General features: G+C 40.4%; 1 protein-coding gene across 1 annotated transcript in view; it reads left to right on the top strand.

Moving 5' to 3' along the window:
• FBXL13 (F-box and leucine-rich repeat protein 13) overlaps nt 1-19,089 on the top strand; it is a 130,624-nt gene that overhangs the window by 1,486 nt on the left and 110,049 nt on the right. The window contains exons 2-3 of the mRNA XM_008589225.1: nt 15,613-15,716; nt 16,497-16,587. Of these exons, the coding sequence (XP_008587447.1) occupies nt 15,613-15,716; nt 16,497-16,587 (195 nt within the window). The remainder of the gene's footprint in view (nt 1-15,612; nt 15,717-16,496; nt 16,588-19,089) is intronic.

Here is a 19,089-nt window from a genome sequence, read left to right as displayed (position 1 = left end):
GGGGGGGGGGGGGGGGGGGGGGGGGAATCAGGAGAGTGTGGCATTATGAAGAGTGTTTTAAGAAGGAGGGAGTGGGCAACAGTCACTTAAGATAAGGACTTGAAGGGGTTCCGTGGATTCAGCCCGAGGTGAGCGTGCGGTTTCAGTGGAGCAGTCAGGGCAGACTGGGGTTAGCTGAGGAGAGAGTGAAAGCTGAGACCTTTAGGCAGAATGTGGCCAGCCTTTCGTGAAGGGGAGGACCCTCACAACCAGGATTGCCTTTAGACAGGGGAAGGACTAACTCGACTCCCTCCACCTTCCCTCCCTCCCCCCCCCCCATTACAACAGGAGGGAAGGACAGGATGGGGCAGGATAGAAGGCTCGTGAGTTTGGGAGTAGGAAGCTGAGGAAGTCCTCTGGTGAGAGATTTGCCAAAATGTGTGTGTGTGTTTTGGTGGGGATGGGGTGGTGGTGTGTAGTAGGAGGTATCAGCAAAGATAAGTTATGTGGAGAATGAGGGAGGGAGATACAGCCAAGGAAGGAAAGAGGAAAGCCCAGCTGGGGGTGATAACTCCCAACTCCTATGCAGTTGGGAGAGTAATTTGGTACAGCCTCCCTCCTTTTCTGGATGGTAATTTAGAAGTATTTATTAAAATATTAAGTACGTATATGCTTTGATCAAGCATTTCCACTTTAGAGATCTACTTTAGAGAAATGCTTGCCCATGTGTTCATAAAGATGTACAAGTATATTCATTATAACATTATTACGTAGTAAAAAGAGTAAACAACCTAAATGTGATTAAGGGAGTGGGATATTTAGAATATATTTGTACCTATTGTGAAAAAATGCATCCCAAGGCATATTATTAAGTAAAAATAAGAAAGAAAAGAAAAACTGCAAGTTGCCCAGCGAAGCGCCCACTATCTATCTGTTTTAGTTTTCATTGCTTACAACAGAGTATCTGAAACTGGGTACTTTTTAAAGAAAATAATTTTATTTCTTACAGCTTTGAAGGCTGGGGAGTCCAAGGTCAAGGGAACACATTTCCTGGTGGGGACTCTGCAGGGTGGCACAGGACTCTGCGGGGTGGCGCAGGGCAAGAGAGCAAGAGCTAGTTCATGTGCTCTCTTCCTCTCCTTATAAAGCCACCAGTCTACTCCCATAATAACCCATTAATTCACTAACCCGTGAATGGATTAACCCAGTAAAAAGCTCCAACTCTTAAAAGCCCCACTTTTCAAATACTGCCTTGGGTTGAATGTCTCCCCAAAACTTAATCCCCACTGTGACAGTGTAAAGAGGGTGGGAAATCCTATTATTGTAATGGGGCCTTGAAGAGGTCATTAGACTGTAGGATCATGTCGTGGTGAAAGGATTACTAATGGTGGGCAGGGGCATGGTTCTGAGGGCTTTAAAGGGAGAGCACGAGAGGTTAGTCTCTCTCTCTGCTCCGCCATTTTCTGCCATGTGAGACCCCTGCATTGCTGTAAAGCCTCCAGAGTCACCTCACCAGATGTGTTCCCTGGACTGTGGACTTCCCAGCCTCCCAAACTGTAAGCAATAAATTTCTTTTTTTTATAAATTAACAAGTTCCAGGGATTTTGTTGTAAGCAACAGAAACAGACTGATACAAATACTATAGTTGGATTTCCTATCCTCTTGATACTGTTACAATAGGGATTAAGTTTCAACAGGAGATTTGGAGGGGACATTCAAACCATAGCACTGTCTGTCTGATTCCATATATGTATAAATATGAGTGTATATGTATGTATATGTTTGTGTGTATATAGTTAAGACAATAATGCATGCATGGAACATATGCCAAACTATTAATAGCAGATGTTTGGTGGGGGGTGCGGATAGTTTTAGGGGAGGAGATGAAGGAAAACTCTAACTTTTTACTCTATACATTTCTGTATTGTTTTAATTTTTTATAATGAGTTTCATTCATGTTTTACCTCCGTACAATTATACTTGAAAATATGTAGAGAGCATGGTACCCATCTTCCCAGTTGTGTAATTGAGTGAGGGAGCTGGAAAAGTAGGAGGTGGGGGTCAGAAAGAGCAATGTTTGTATTTAAGGTTCAGGGTAGAGCCATTCTGAGTAATGACTTAGTCTGGGGTATGGCCGTGGAGCAGGGAACAGAAGTGGACTTGAACTGAGGGTCGGGGTACATCAGGGAAATGATAGCTTCTCCCTCCTTGCTCTCTAGTTGCTCTAACACCACAAAGGTGCAAAAAGACAGTCCCTAGTTCCTCTTTTGGATGAGAACACTGCTTCCTCACCAGCCTCCCACATTGCTCTGCCCCAGAGAGAAGAGACCCTCATAAGTGCTCCCCATTGCCTGAGATGATACTTTATGAGGAGTCCTTCACTCCCCTCTGCTACCACATTACCAGCAGGTGCAAGAGAACAGTCTTCTGGGGCCCCACACAACCACCTTAAACTTGTTACCCACTTCCCTTAAGAGACTATCAAGATGAATTTCATTCTGTCTCATATCTCTGTACATCTATTCATCTGACTTAATTTCCCAGGCCCTGCACTCTTCTAAAATCCATCTTCAGCAAGCTTTGGAATACATAAATAATCTTTCATCATAAATTTCCCTGTATATTTAACCTCTTCTGAATTTCACCTGCTTGTCCTAAAGAAAACCTGGTTGTCTACCTATAACATAATTTCCCTGAAAATTTCTTGAATAGAGGCTGATTTTTAAAAATAACAACAAAAAACCCCAACTTTCTTTCACTGGGCTTACCAAATCTATTGACTGATGTTTTTCATCAGTTTTAGAAAATTCTTTTTTAAATTTTTTTTTTAAGCTGACCGGTTCAGGGATCTGAACCCTTGACCTTGGTGTTATGAGGCTGCACTCTAACCAGCTGAGCTAATACTCCAGCCCCATTGTTTCTGCCCAATTTTCTCTCTCTTTTTTTGAGACTCTAATCATAAATCTGTTTGGTTTTTTTTCCCCTTTGTCCTGCCTGACTCTTTTGCTCTGTTCTGTTTTTTCCCTATTCTTTTTTTCTTTCTGTGCTTAAGTTTGGATCTTTTTCATTGACCGTCTTCATGCTTACTAATTCTGTTTTATGCTGTGTGCAGTGTATTGTTAAATACATTAAATGAAATCTTAATTTTAGACAGTATGATTTTGAGTTCTAGAATGTCCATTTGATTCTTTTTATGCATTCCAGTTCTTTTCTATACATTAAAATTGTGCATCTTTTCATCCATTTTGTCTGTCTTTTCCTCTTTAACGTGTTAGTTATAGTTATTTTAAAGTCATTGTCCTTTAACTTGAATATCTGGATCATCTGTGGGTCTGCTTCTATTGTTGTTTTCTTCTGTTGATCATTCTTCACATTTTTCTGCCTCTGCACATATCTAGCAATTTCTTATTGGACATTGTATAAAAAAGAACAGTAGATGCTCCAGATGATATACAAAGGTACTTCAAAAAGTTCATGGAGAGACTTGTATTCTCTTTTAATTTGATTTTTACACAAACTTTGGAGTGCCCTCATGTTCTTTCACCAGAGAGAGTTCTCCCTTTCCTCTCTATAGGGTGAAGAGTTTATGACCTTGATCCAGGCAGGGATTGAGCTGGGTGGACTATTGTCTGGACTCAAGTTTTATTTAGATTCAGTCCACATCTGGTTTGTCCCTATTCGTTGGGCATAGCTATTCTGTGCTTTTGGTCTAGAAGGTAGCAGTTCTCTGTCTCCTTGCCCCAAGAGGTTGCAAGAGATTCAGTTTGCCCTCTAGAGGTATTTGAGCTTAGCTCTTTAGCTTCCATCCCAGGCCCTCAACTTTGAAACTGGGCAAGTAGGTGTATTGAGGGTTAGGCTAGCCATATGTTTGAGGCAGGCTTCCTTTCCTTTCTTTGAGATTATGAGAGACTCACTCTGCCTTTTAGCAGTTGTTGTCCTAGTTCCCCAGCCTCTTAAATGAACACTGCCAGAACACAGCAAATATCTTATGGGAGAAAGTGGCTACATTTGGGGCACCTCAAGTTTCTAATCTATTATGTCAACCCCCAAAACCTACTGTTTCCTCTTCCCACTGGTAGAGTTCCTCTGCCTGGGGCCAGCCCAATTCTCATTCCATACCCAGAATTGGCAGATGTCCCAGGGAAAACAGTTGTCCATTGTCAGCTCATTTCAGAAAGTTCTTCCTCTTCTGGAATTCCATAGCTTTCCAATATCTTTTCAAAACATGCTTTTTTTGGTAACATATCTGGTTTTTTCCTGATTGTTGTGGCAGGATCATTGGACCATGGTGACTTTCCACATCCTACTCAGAAGTAAAGTTCTGTGAAGACTGCTTTTGTTTCACTCCTCAGTTTACCAGAGATGGAGATCAGAGATGGAGTAGGTGCCCTCCTTTGCTCCCCATTACCACTTCCAAACTACATATCTTCCCTGTTTTTCTAAAACCTCAGCTTCTTTAAGGTTCATAATATCAGATTTAGCACTCACTTTATTATGCATCAACCTCTTGATAACTCTTTGCTTTGTTGATAACTTTGGCATCTGCCTCATCACCTTCCTTTCTACCTCTACTTCTATCATTGTTCTTGGTGGCTTCAACATTCACAGGGATGTTCCTTTCATATCTTTGACCTTTCTTCCAATTATCCTTGCTTTCACCATTCCTTAGCCATCTGCTTCTGTGGTCATACTCTTGACCATTTTATTCCAAATTGCTGTGTACCATCTTTGAAATCTCCATTTTTTCATCCTACTTTCCTTCCAACTTCCTGGCTCAATCACTCTAGAACTTCCACTCTATCACTTCTTCAACTCAATTGACACCACCAGTTCATCCATTTAATGATTTTTCCACTATCAGATATTATCCTCATATCTTCATTTCTCTCTTTATACATCTTAGTTCCTTGGTTCATCATTGTTGCAGATATCAATTGCTGAGTAAAGAGTCTACACAAAATTTAATGGTTTAAAATAACGTTAATCATTTTATTATTCTCAGAGTTATGGAAATTGACAGAGTATTATTGCTTAAGATCTCTCTTACACTGGCATGTCAGTGGCTGGAATTAGTCATCTCAAAGGCTTCATTACTTATATCTGGCAGTTGATGCCAGCTGTTGACTAAGACCTCAACTGGGACTACCAGCTAGAACATCTATGGTAACCTCTCCATGTGGCCTGAGCTTCCTCACAGCATGAAGGCTACGTTCCAAAATAAGTGTCCAAGAGATAGAACCAGGTAGCATCACCTTTTATTACCTGGCCACAGAAATCACTCAACATTACTTCCACTGTATTCTATTCATTAGAAGTGAATCATTAAGGCTAATCCATATTCAAGGGGAGGGGAATTAAACTCCACTTCCTGATGGGAGCAATGCCAAAAATCTGTAGACATGTTTTTAAAATACCACAGTCATGTTAATCACTTTCAAGTACCATTATCTACTTTACGTGTCTCTCTGTCCTATTGATTTGACAAGTACCTAATCCTGATAAAACTCAAATATCTACCAATCCTAGCCTACCTCTGAGCAATTGAACATATATTTGAAATTTAAAAAGATAAAATGAAAGGTAGTCATACCTTGGTGTTTTTTTCTCAGAACGTATGTAGCTAGGGATGGATAGAATGACAGCTTTGATTTGGCAGTATAGTCATTTTTTGTTTGCTTGATGTATCAGTTACCCATTGCCATGTAACACAACAGCAAAATTTGGTTGCTTAAAACAACAGGAATCATTTAATTTGCTCAAAATTCTGAAATTCTGACAAAGTTTTGCAGGGACAGTTTGTTTCTGCTCCATGCGTACTGTCTGGGATGGACCAACAAATGTAGAAGATCCACTTTTAAGATGGTTCACTTGCATTCCTAGCAAGTTGGTGCTGGCTGTTGGCTGGGAGTTCAGCCAGGTCTGTGAACCAGGAGGCTTTTTTCCTCTCCATGTGGGCCTCTCCATGGACTGCTTGGATTTCCTGAGTATGGTAGTTCAGTTCTAAGAGCAAGCATCCCCTGAGTGAACCAGGTAAAAGTTATACCACCACTTATGCCCAGGCTTGGAAGTCAACATAACTATTTTCACCTGGATTCAAGGGGTGGGAACATAGAACGCATTTCTTGGTGGAAGGCATATCAAAGTCACATTGCAAAAGGAGCATGTGGGATGGGAGATATTGTCACGGTGTGAGGAAAATGAAAAATGGTCAGGGTCCCTCAGCTGTTTGGAATCTTGCTGAGAATGACCTAGCCTGTTTGACGTAAATACATTAACTGCTCATGTGCGCCCAGGTGTTCTTGGTTACTGTCTGATGTAATTGCGCATGTGTACCAGGTGTTCCTTGGTTATCTGTCTCACACCCAGGTGTCCCTGGGATATCTGACTTAAGTATAAAGAACAAATGGCTCTGATCCACAGGACCCCCAGGACGCCCCTGGGAGTGCTCCCGGGACGCCACCCAGAGGCCACCAGGGGGCCGCTGCCGCTGGATCTGCCAGAGGACGCTGTGGGCTGCTGCTGCAGGGCCTGAGCTCGCATTCGAATAACACATGTCAACCTTGCCAGCGGCTCCCAGTATCTTTCCAATTACCTAGCTCGCGACCTGCATGTGAGAGGTCTGTGACCCAGCCTGACACACGGCCATTTTGGAAAATACAATCTGTCATAGTTGAGTTGTTGTAGAAGGGGAGTCAGATCAAGTTGGACCTCAAAGCATTATCTGAAAAATTAAGATGTGGCTCAAACACCATCACCCTGTGAGTAGGTCACAAAACTTCTGTAATAATTACCCCCTCCCTTTTTTTCTTCTTCCTTTTCTATGTTCTCCAGGAACATGTGTGTAATGGGCATAAACAAGTTACCTACACAACATCTATTTCCCTCTTTCTAATATTTCCTACACTCTTATTCCATAACCTGCCTCTTCCCTCACAAACCATATGTGCTTCAAGGAAACTGATTATTGCCATCTCTGGGGTTGGACCCTGACTGGCTTGCAACAACCAGTGCATTCAGGTTTTCCTGGCCACAGTGTTTGTGACCACAGGGAGGGGATGGTTTAGGATTATGGGAGAGGGCAAGATGTGATCCAGGCCGATTTAGATCAGGATGCTGGTTGGAATGCTGGGACAGAGATACACCATCTCTGGATGCTGATTATCTTGTGCCCACAAGGAGAGAGAATTTTAGGGTGAAGTGGATTCCAAGAATGGCAGAGTGAGGAAATGGAAAGAAATCAGGCTTCTAGTGACATCAATAAACCACTGGATTAAACCCATACTGAAGCTTTATCTGCCTTTGAATCTCTAGTTGTAGGAGTCAATAAATTCGATGTTAAGTTGAGGTTTGTTACTCGAAACCTAAAGCATCTGAAGCAATATGAGGGGATTATGTTCTGTTGTAAGATTGCCTATGTTTGATTCTTGGCTTCACCAGTTATTAATGCGGTGACTTTGAGCAAGTTTCTAAGTCTCTCTGCTTCTTTATAGTAAGATTCCAGATGGATGAGATGCAGGCCTTTATTTTCTAGAGCAGGAGAAAGCAATTGTGAAGGGAAAAGTAGAAAAAGAATATCGTAAAATGTGTCCTCAGGCAGATCAGTTTTAGGAAAGAATACATAGGAAAGTTGAGGATCTGGAAATGGATTTCTTTATACCCACATTCATGCCCACACATCCCTTGGAGAGCCTCTGTGGGCTCCTAGAGGTTCACATGCTACTTAAAGACTGCTGGATTGTATGTTCAACTCAAGTTACTCAGGTAAGTTTTATTTTTTTGAACAGATAAGGATCTTGACACTAGCCAGCCTTTCTTGTGGGGGCAGGGTGGGGAGGGATGGCAAGAGTGGTCAGCTAAGGGGGTTGCATCAGACCATTCTATCTGCAAATGTTTGTGGGGCATCTACCTTGTTCTAGTAGAAAAGATCTCAGTGGCTTACACTTGCAGCTGTGACTCTGAAGCTGTCTCTAGCCCATACTTTTTTCCTGAGCTCTCTGAGCATTTATCCATTTGGATGCCCAACAGGCACATTAAGGAAGTAACAAGAAACAGGTGAAATTAATTTTAACCATATGTTTTATATATACCGGTCTACCCAAAAATAATCATTTCAACATGGACTTAACATAAAATATAAAATCAGAACAAGTTTTTAAAATTGGGTGTGTTCTCTACACTTAGAACACATCTCAGTTTGGACTAGCTACATTGGAAGTGCTTAATAGCCACATGGAACCAGAGCTGCCATACTGGACAGTGCAGATCTACAATATATTGATAAATTTTATAAGCCAAGGAAAATTACCCTTGACCCAGAAATGATCATTCTGTCTGAGAAGGCTGTTCTTTTTCATTGTGCCACAGTTTCTGGAACTTCAGGAGGAGTGAGTGGCACAGCGAAGGTGGAGGTGCTGTCTATTGGCCAGTGAGGTTGGCCGCCTCCATCACAGCAATCGGCGGGGCCACACATGGGGTTCTTGTTCTCACAAATTTTATATCTATTTTAAAACTTACTTCAGGAACCACATTGATTAGGTTTTTATTATGAAAATGAGGGATGTTTCAAGAGCCTAAGTCATAGGTTAACTGTTGGAGTGGTTTGTGAAACAAACCACAAAAGCCTCTTTAAATGCTTAGCTGAGAAGGGCCCTAGAGGAGACTTCTGAGGACACGAGTGGAAGTCCAAGTGGCTCCCCTCCTGTCGTTCTGAATTTTACCATCCCTTTGGGATTTTCTCTTTGGTTACTGCCGTTTGCCTCACTGTCTAAATGAAGCCCATCCCAATAAAGGACAAATATATGGGAAATCGGAGATGGTTAGTAAATGTAAGAAAGCTTATTTAACCCCACTGATTAAAAACAAAGTAGTTGAAAATGAATTCCAATTGTTAACCCATCAAATCAACAGAAATAAAAATTTTATGGTTCTTAGTGTGGGCAAGTGTGAAGTGAAGTGCACTCTCTTATTGACTGCTGCTGAGAGTGTAAGGTGATAAAATCTTTTGGAAGAGCAATTTTAAAATCTGTATGAAGATCTTCAATATATACCTTTTGATTCCATATTTTTATAGAAATCTATCCTAGGGAAATGGTTAGAGATGAAGCTATGCATCTGTCATCATCAGTAGTGATAGTTAAATAAGTATATCATATTTAGCAGTGGGAAAAAGAAACAACCTAAATGACCAGTCACCTAGAAGTTAAGCTTTATGGTTCACTTTTTACAGTAGATTATCAACCAACCTCAATATAGGATGTTTTTGAAGAATTTTTGGTGACATGAAAAAATGTTCATGATATGATTAGCCAAAAAAAAAAAAAGATACAAAGCAATCTATAGAATGATACTAATTTTGTAAAAATATGTATGCATTGAGGAAAGACCAACTAAATTTTTATTTGAGATTGTTTCTGGTTGGCAGGATGATGGTTGATTTTTTCTTTTCTTTCTGTTTTTAATTTTAAAAATTTTTAAATTTTGTTTGTTTTTTATTTTCCTCTTTGCATTTTTCCTGAATTTTCCAAATTGCATAGAGCATATACTATTTTTATAATCAGAAAAAAATGTTCATACACTAAAACAAAATAATGAAATGCTGCCTAAGTATAGGAAAAAATGCTTCCTTTTTTGCTTTCCCATATCGTTTTCAAATGAACTTTATTGATGGAGATTTAAACAGAAATAAAGAAAGTGCAGGAAACAAAAGTATTGATTGCTGTGAAGCTCTGGTTTCTCATCCTACGCTGGCTGGCTGACTGGCCCAGTTGCAAGCCTGTGTCTGGTCTCCCCAGGACAAGAGTCCTTTTGCCTCTGGTCACACAGCTGAGATCTCCTGGGCACCTTGTTTCCTAGACAGGCCAGCCTCTGTCCCAGCTGGGACCTTCATAAAACCCTCTCACCCTGGTCCAGCTTCCAGACAGGCCTATCTGTGGCTAATTGTGTACTGGCAGATTTCTAAGGTTTTTCTTTTCTTTTTTGCAGAACCCTACGGTTCTAAGGACTCCTAGGGTACTGCTCTATGGGAGGAGAAGGAGTGAGCTCGGCTTCTTCCCTTTGTCTCCATGCTGCACATCTGAGAGCAGCTCTGCTTTTATCTGGATTATATTTTGGGATTCCCGAGTTTTTTTTTTAAAGAAGTTTTTTCTGATTTGAAAAGTTAATTTGAAACCACTGTGGTCAAACCTCATGATTCTGTCAGGGAATAATCTCTTCCTTCATGGTTCATGTCCTCAGCTTTGCAGCAAGCTAGTCTTTTCCATCATAGACCATCAGTATCATATATGACTTTCATGCAATCCAGACCTGTTGTTTATATAAAAGATATAAACATAGAGGTATAGGAAGGCTTTTTTTCTTGTTTTGCCTTGGAGTCAAGTATGTTTTAAACTTTAATTTTAGATTTGAAATAAATGAACTAAATGATCAGATACTTGAAAATTTGGGCAATAAAATAATACTCTACATAAATTATTTTAATATTCAGGAAAAATATATTTTAGAAATTCAAAGTTTTTTTTCACATCTAGTGTGTATACTTGGGGCCTGCATCTATGTAGAGTTGTAGGAAAACTGAGTATTGCTTTCTGATTCCTCACTTTCACCACATTCAGCATTTCTCTCAACTCTGAGATACTCTTCCTCCCACTGTGGGAATTAGCTTAATATTCTCTCCTTCTTTGGAGATACTCTTTCCCAAAGGCATTTGCACTTTCAAAGAGATCATTAAGATAGAAGCCGAAACAATGAAGTCCTACTGGTAGACTTTCAGACAGTAGACAATCAAAAAATATTTAGAAATCTGTGTTTTTCCCTCAATTTTCTACTAGGTAAAAGTCAACACACTGTCTACAGGCGAATGAGGTCTGCCCCATAGGGACCAAAGATGAGCTAGATATTATGGGTGTAGTGTCTATAAAATTATTAAGCAGGTGTACCTAGTGATGGTATCTGAGAGTAAGAAAGTGCTTGTCAAATTGTGAGCTCAGATTTCAGTTTAATGTTTGGGAAAGGAAAAGAATTTGCAGAACTAGATCTTCCCAGCAGAGGGCACACCTAAGCTACAAATCATGATTTTTAAGCAAAGTTTTTAAAAATTTTTATTTTTATGATTTTATGAAAAGTTTTTATGCTTTATGTTTCTTTCAAGATTAAGTTGCCAATCTGTATTTTTTAAATATGCCATTTATTTCTAATTGTTGCACATGTTTGTCAGAGATGGAAGAATCCGGGATTACTGATTATGTGAGCAAAGGACCACCCTGCCAGTTTAGGAGAGGAGAAACTGGTTACACGAATTCACTTTGCTGGACCTTGTGGGGGAAGGCTGTGGCTTCTCCAGAGGGCATTTTCTTTGCTGACTTCGTGCACCCGGCCTACCAATTCACAGATGCAGTTCCTGAGGCAAATCCATGGGACACTAAAACAAAAAGCATATGATTTATTATTACTCTGGTAACAATGTCCTTATCTAGGGATTAGATGGCTGGGACCCCCTCCCCATTGTGACAGGAACAGCCAGCAGGTATCAGAATCCTGTGTCTTGCTCTCACCTCACAGAGGCTGCGACTCCTCACTGTCCAGTCTGCTTTAAAAACCCTCAAGTCTGGTCCCAGAGGCATCTTCTCCTGCCTGAGGTCCCTTCTGAAAGGCTGAAGCCAGTTGGCCCCTTTCAGAAATCTTCAGGATACTTTCATTTATAGTTTCTAAAATAAAAATTTGACACCATCTCTTTAAATGTTGACAAGACATAGAAGCCTTTATTTTCAAATTTTTAACTTCCATAAACACAAATTAAGACATCCCCCCAAATAACAACATGCTAACTCTATCTCCGTCCCAGATGAGAGTTGGTGATCTTTTGTGAGATGTCACTCTGGACTTGTTTCAGGGGTTGTAGGAGGGGGATGGGGAGGTAGAAAGGACTTTGAACAGTGTTTAGGAATTCAAATGTGTTCCTGAGTAAAGGGGTTTCTGTAACTATGATTCTGACGTTGCATTATAAAAGTAATCTCATTTTTTAAAGGCGTAGAGCTGTATATTGATTATTTTACCATCTGTTTAAAAGAAGAATGTTTCTGGGTTTGTATACGAACAAAATATTTCCAGATAGATAAAGGGAACCCCTCACTCCAAGTTCTGGAGGAAGATGCATACACATGTATACAATTTTGTGAGTGCGTTGTAGGGGAAAGGAGGAGCCCTGGGTGTGTAGTTTAAAAACCTGCTGGCTCTGTGAATCACCTGACCCTTCTTTGTCTCATCTGGAAAATCCAGAAGCAAGAATATACTCTCTAAAAGTAAAGGCCATCCATAGTGGGATGTTGGTGACAACCTATGCTGGGACTCTCTAGGGTATGGCCATCTGCGACCCTTGGCCATGTGATTGATCTTGGTGGGGTTTGATCATGAATGAACTATTGGATCTAGAGGAGGACACAGGTCCTGGTGCAGGTCCAGCTTCCTCACAGCAGCCCTATTTACTACTTTCTTACATTCATTCTTTATTATAGCCAAACTGGTCTGTGCCCTGGGGGCTTTGCTTTTCCTCTTCCCCCATCTGCAAGCTCCCTGCCCTCTCCTTGCCACTTGGAAGTTTCTCCAACTGCTGAGGGCCCCAAAAGCATTTGATAATCATTTTTATCTCTACACTCCAAGAGCAGTTATTTTGGCCTTTAGCATATTTCACCATGTTTATCTGAGTATCTAAGAAGATAAAGACTTACTCTTTTAAGTGTCTTATGTCCATTTTTATATGCCTACCCAGAGTTATAATGGATAGTTACTGTCTTGCTATTTATATTTGAATAATTGTTTTATCAAGTTCTCTCTCAGCCATTTTTCCCTAAATGTATTTGTTCTAACCTCTTCTGTTAGGCTTGATATAAACTCAGTGTCTGTCTGTCTCTTGCCGTCACACTGAACATTGAGTGGTATAAGGAAATGGTTTGAATTTCTTTTCTCTTTGTCCAAGTCTTTTCCTCTAATGCAGATGATAATTAGCAGTGGAATGGTTAGAAATAATGATAATGGCTTGCTGTCATTATTGGCTAAATGCCTGTTTTGTGTTAGACACCATTCAAAGCAGTTTACATGTATTAATTCATTAATTCTCATGATAGCCTGACACATGTACATTTATTATTCTGTTTTAGTTACAGAAACACAGAAACAGAGAAGTAACTTATCAGAGGCTGCACACTGGAAGATTGCAGACTCAGAATTTAAATTCAGTGGACTCTACCCACGGCATTATCCTGCTCCTTGAAAGATAGGTAGCGGTGGAAAGGAGTGGAAGCAACTGTCCTGGATAAACACATGTTTGTCCTCAATACCCAGAACATCTTTCAGAATATTTGAGAAATATTGGGCACTGAGATTAGGGAAGCAGAGCCAAAAGAAAGTGGAGGATTACATAATTGTTTTGTGAATTTATAAGCTTGAGAAAGCCAATCAAGATAATTAAGTCATGGTCGTTTTTTGTACTTGATTATGTAAGTTTTTACTAGGAAGCCTAGCAATAATAAAGCCCTAATTAATGTTTTTGAGAGCCAAGCATTGATCTTCTGGGAATGTCTGCATATTTTGCTTCTGCTTATAATAAAAACTAAATTAAAAGTTCTGTGATTTTTATTTCCATTGAGTAGGCAGAAAAGGTATTGATTCATTGACAGTGCTGTCTTATTGGCACGTACCTATGCACTTTTTCACTCATTAAGATATGATACCTTATGCTGTGTTATTTTGGCCAGTGGGAAAAGATACACAGTGAGATTTCCTATGCAAAAAGTGAACATTTCAACTCTGCAAGTTTCATATCCCTTTATTAGCATTCCAGAGACTTATCCTCTCAACTTGACTTCTGCATGATAACTTTCCAAGAAAAGCAGTTTTCTGATCTGTGGAGCTTGGAAATATAAAGAAATAAGCAATTTCTGATACTTATTAATCAGATTCCAACTTTCTTAAAAATTCACTGTGAAACTGAACTCCATTAGGGCACTAGTTGTCAGACTTCGGGGTGCCTAGGAATCACCTGAGGAGCTTATTAAAATGCAGGTTCCTAGGCCCCATCCTCAGAGACCAGTTTACCCCCCCCCAGATGATTCTGATGTAGATGTCCTCAGGGTACCAGAATAAGACAGAGGAAGGGACGTGGAGTGGGGAGCACAGAAACTCAATACTCTGGAGGCCCAGGAGACCAAGGTACAGAAGTGCCAGAGAGCAGATGGGCTTTTCATTGGGGGCTATTCAGGGAGCTGCTGGAAGTCTGATTGGCCTCCAGGTAATAGAAGACTTCAGCCTTTCTATTAGGTCCCACATAGGATCCATTCTTGCTGGCTTTTTAGGTAATAGATGACTATTCAAATCCAGCTTGCACGTGTGGTAAAGAACCACTGATCTCCTGTGCAACCATATTCTCATGGTTTGGGGGAGAAAGAAGAAAGAACTCAGTCTACAGATGGCTGAGTACTCACTGTGAGCAGCTAAGTGGGGCGAAGTCAGGAGGCAGAGCTGGAGGGGAAAGGGATTGAAATCTTAGCTGCACACTAAGAGGGGGACAGGAAAGCTACTGCAAAGGGGGAAATAGTATTATGAAGGGTCCAGTAAGGAGAAATCAACCTCTTTTTTTTTTTCTTTTTGGAGGAATACTATAAGAACAGCTGAGAGTCTAAGAGTAGATTCCCAGGCCTAGATCTGCTGAGCCTTGGCCTGTGGATGTGGGAAGAACTGTTCTGCATAACTCAAGAGGTGGAATTATTTTGTTCCTGAAATAGAGGAGTAGCAAAAAAGCCAGTAGGAGGCGTCGTATCTGGGAGAAGGGTCAGAGAAAGCATCCCTCACTCCCAACACATACCCACACTGGACCCAACCGGGAGGCAGTGAACCAAGAAGGTAAAGAGAAACGCCTGGAGAGAATTCAGGTGGTTTCTGTGGAATGTGTGCTGTAAACCTTTTCCTCTATCTCAAGTGGAGAAATCAGTAAGTCTCTATATCTTGCCAGTACTTTTAACAAGAAGTTTCTTCTTTTCAGGGGAACTCATAGAGGAAAACGAGACAGTAGCAGCTTTGTGAGTTCCATATATGTGCTTTAAACATCAACTTAGATCCAGGAAGTAATTTGTTTCCCACCTATGTGTACTCTGCTACAATATTTCAAATATTCATACTCTGTAGATGTTGTGGATGATAAAATACGAAGGCATTTTTAAGAGTTTTGAATTCAGTAGATTTTGATGGCAGACTTTCTCAATCGCTTTTATGGTTGGATCTGAGGAATTTTTTGACTTAAAACAATGGGTTCCTCCTACATAAAAAGGGTAGAAACCACTGATCTAAAGCATCACAACTATGCCTTCGCATTGGCTACAAAGAGCTTAGTTCTCACCTAATGCAAAATACTGTACAGCATCTCTTTCTTGTGCCACTTACAGATTTTTAGAAAGAGGCAAGGTAAGCTACATTTTTATTTGACTTTCAGTTAAATATTAACACAATAAATATAGAGGGATATGTAAAAAACATGTTTACTTAAAAACTCAGAATGGCTATTTAATTATGTGAGAAAAAGTCTATCTGCTGCTTAGTAAGAACATGCAAATTCAGAGACATTGATTCCATTTTCTTTTTTTCCAGGCACTGTTATGTGGTCTACTTGTTACGTGTCCTGAGGATCCACTGAAATATTTAGAGGAAATGATCATGACTATAATTGAAAACGGTCTCGAAAGTGTTCTTTGGTAAGTATTGTTTTGATTTCTGATAGGGAGATATGTTATTTTTCAGATAAAATACTCATTGTATAGTACCAAAATGAGGTCTTGCCAATGAATGCTTGCAATCTCAAGATTGTTAAAGGAGCCTTCCATAAGGTTTTCAAGTCCCAAAGACTTAAATATGAATAATTTACCCGCTGGTTGTCAACTTGAGAAATAGAGTGTATTCTCATCAGTAACGTGGCAGTTTATTTCAAGTTGGGGATGAATACAGGGAGGCACACCCTTCTTGGGGACACAGCAAAATCTTGGACGGATAGTTTGAGAGTGTTCCAGGTGACTCTGATATGCCTCTCCCAAGGGGAAATGGCTCTTTCTTCCCTTCCCTTCCACTCCACCCACAAGAATGACTGATTTAATTATGAAACTGACTACAGTTGGGCGCTAAGTATACTTGGGTGTCATATCTGCAGATTTAGCCAACTGCAGGTGGAAAATATTCAGAAAAAAACAACCAAAAAATAACAATAAAAATAATCATACTAAAAAAATACAGCATATTAACTATTTACATAGCATTTACATCGTATTAGGTATTATAAGTAATCTAGAAATGATTTAAAGTATATGGGAAGTATGCATGGGTTATATAGAAATACTACTGCCATTTTATATAAGGGACTTGATTTTGGTATCCCAGGGGCAGGGTGGTGCTATCCTGGAAACAATCCCCTGAGAATACCATGGGCTGACTGTACTGTGAAACAAAATTAATTTTGACTTTGTTTTATGATTTTATTAAAGGGATATGTGCATTGATCCATCAATGAAACCAAATATTCGAAGACTGTCTGAAACTTACCTGGAACAACTTTTTGGATTGGATGATCAGCTGGTGATTATTAGTATCCAGGCATTCTCAGATATACACCTTAAGTGTCGATGGAAATTTGAAAATAGATGTTAGATCTTATGGGAGGTGTGAAGTTAGACTGTTTTTGGAATTGGGGTCACCCAGAAAAGTGAAGGAATGATACATTCACACACAACTACACACAGCCCCACTTGTAGTAACCTCCCCAATTTCCAAGAAGCATTTAGACAGGCATTTGTTCTTCCTCTTTCTGATAACATCTTTTCATTAAATTTCTGCCAGTCCCCTTCCTTCTTATCTCTTATGCATCTCTATAATGGAAAGTTTAAAGGAGGATGTTTTCTTTCCAATCTGCTGCTTTCTGTGTTCCACACCTGCTCCATTCTCTCTGCCATCTGCTCTCTCAGATCAGGATACAGGGAATCTTGCTCATGAAGACATGGTCAAAACATTAATGAGATCTAATTTAAAAGCCAGACCTGATTGTTACCAAAAGGAACAACCAGCTCCAGCAGCTGTTTTTGATCCTGTAAAGAGGGTAAGAAAGTAATTCAGGACATGGAGACTTTTAGAACAAAGACTGTATTTAAGAGAAGGTAAAATAGCAAAAGGCATGTGGGGAGAGAAATACCAACACGCATTTACTTGCGTGTGAAACCGTGTGTGATACGTCTCAATCCCATGGCTGTTGTCTGGGTAAGCCCAGGCAGGGCTTGGGAGTTGCTTGTGAAGTTGGGCACTGAAAAGCAGAATCAAAGCCATGTTCAAGGTGGGTGCTGAGAGCCAGGAACAATTTAAAGCATCCGTTTAGAAGGATGAGTGGAGAATGACACTGGATTCTAATCAGTGGTCTACAGCAGAGAACTAAATAGAGGGATGGGATAATTCTGCCAAGCATGGGATGATTTGGAAGCACCAGTACACTGGGCAGAACCCACATGTTGGATCTTAGTTGATCTGCATCATGGTGTGGGGGTGTTTTACTGGCTGTATTTTATCATCCACAGACCTTTGGTCTACTATGGAGTGCAGATATCTGCAAACTGCAGTTGTAGAAATGTTGAAAACTGTTGCTTTTTAAAAGATGGTAAAATTTCTGAAAACCACTGATCTAGAGGAGTAAACCTCATTGTTATTAATTTGACAGGGATCTTATAAAATATAAAATCAGGTTGTATCCAATATCTAGCTAAAAACTATAGGGAACCTTAAAAAAAAACAGTGCACAGAATTGCAATTAATTGCACAGAATAGCTATTTCAAATGCAAGTTTTATTAGAAAAGGGATTCTCAGGGATATTTCATGACATCGAAATCACAAAAGATAAAGATTTGGAAGCTGATCCAAACTTAGAAAGGAGTATTGCAATTTGCCAAGGCATAGAAAAGATGCCCACTTCACATCATAAGTCGGGAAAAATAGAAACGAGACAGGACTTTGCAAAAGCAGTTAGGAAACTATTTAAGATTATACATAAAAATGGTGTCCTAGTGTTGCTGCTTAGTTAGAGGGCTCAGTGTAGATTGAATCCAGGTTAATTCCTTTTTCCTTCACCCTCAGAGAAAAATGAAAAGTTGTGTTTTTTTAATTTTGAATTTTCAAAATTTATTTATTTATTTATTTATTTATTTTTTATTATTTTTTTTTTGTCTTTTTCCGTGTCCGGCAACGGATCGCAACCCTCAGTGTCGCCCCCGTACCGGACCGGGACCGGCAACAGGATCGCAACCCTCGGTGCTGCTCCCGCGCCTCGCTCAGCCAGTGAGCGGGAACCGGTCTGTATGTGGGATCCGAACCCTCGGCGGGAGCACCGCCGCGCTTCCCAAGCGGCGCACTATAGCAGTGCGCCACCGGGCCGGCCCCAAAATTTATTTTTTAATTGACACATAATAATTGTACATATTTGTGGAGTACAGAGTGATATTTTGATACAGTATATAATGCATAATGATCAAATCAGGGTAATTAGCATATCCATCACCTCAAAGATTTATCATCTCTTTGTGTTGGGAACATGCAAAATCCTCTCTTCTAGCAGCTATTTGAAAATATAGAATAAATTCACCCTACAGTGCTAGAGAACCCTAGAACTAGAATAAGAACTAGAAGAGTATGTATCTAGCTGTGTTTTTTCATTAACCAACCTCTGCCTATCTTGCTCCCTCCTACACTTATCCTCTAGTAACCACAGTTCTACTCTCTGAAAAGTTTTTTAACAAAGAAATAAAACACTTCAGTCCTCAATATTTCTTTTTTTTTTTTTTTTTTTTTTTTGTTTTTTTCCGTGTCTGGCAACGGATCCCAACCCTCAGTGTTGCCCCCGTACCGGACCGGGGACCGGCAACGGGATCGCAACCCTTGGTGTTGCTCCCGCGCCTCGCTCAGCCAGTGAGCGGGAACCGGTCTGTATGTGGGATCCGAACCCTCTGCGGGAGCACCGCCGCGCTTCCCAAGCGGCGCACTATCCAGTGCGCCACCCGGCCCGCCCCCAGCCCCCCCCATTTCTCCTATTTTTAAAAATA

This window comes from Galeopterus variegatus, unplaced genomic scaffold, assembly GCF_000696425.1.
Source record: "Galeopterus variegatus unplaced genomic scaffold, G_variegatus-3.0.2 Scaffold5308, whole genome shotgun sequence".
Taxonomy (NCBI): Eukaryota; Metazoa; Chordata; class Mammalia; order Dermoptera; family Cynocephalidae; genus Galeopterus; species Galeopterus variegatus.
The sequence above is the reverse complement of the archived record's forward strand: the minus strand, read 5'-3'. Positions and strand labels throughout refer to the sequence as shown.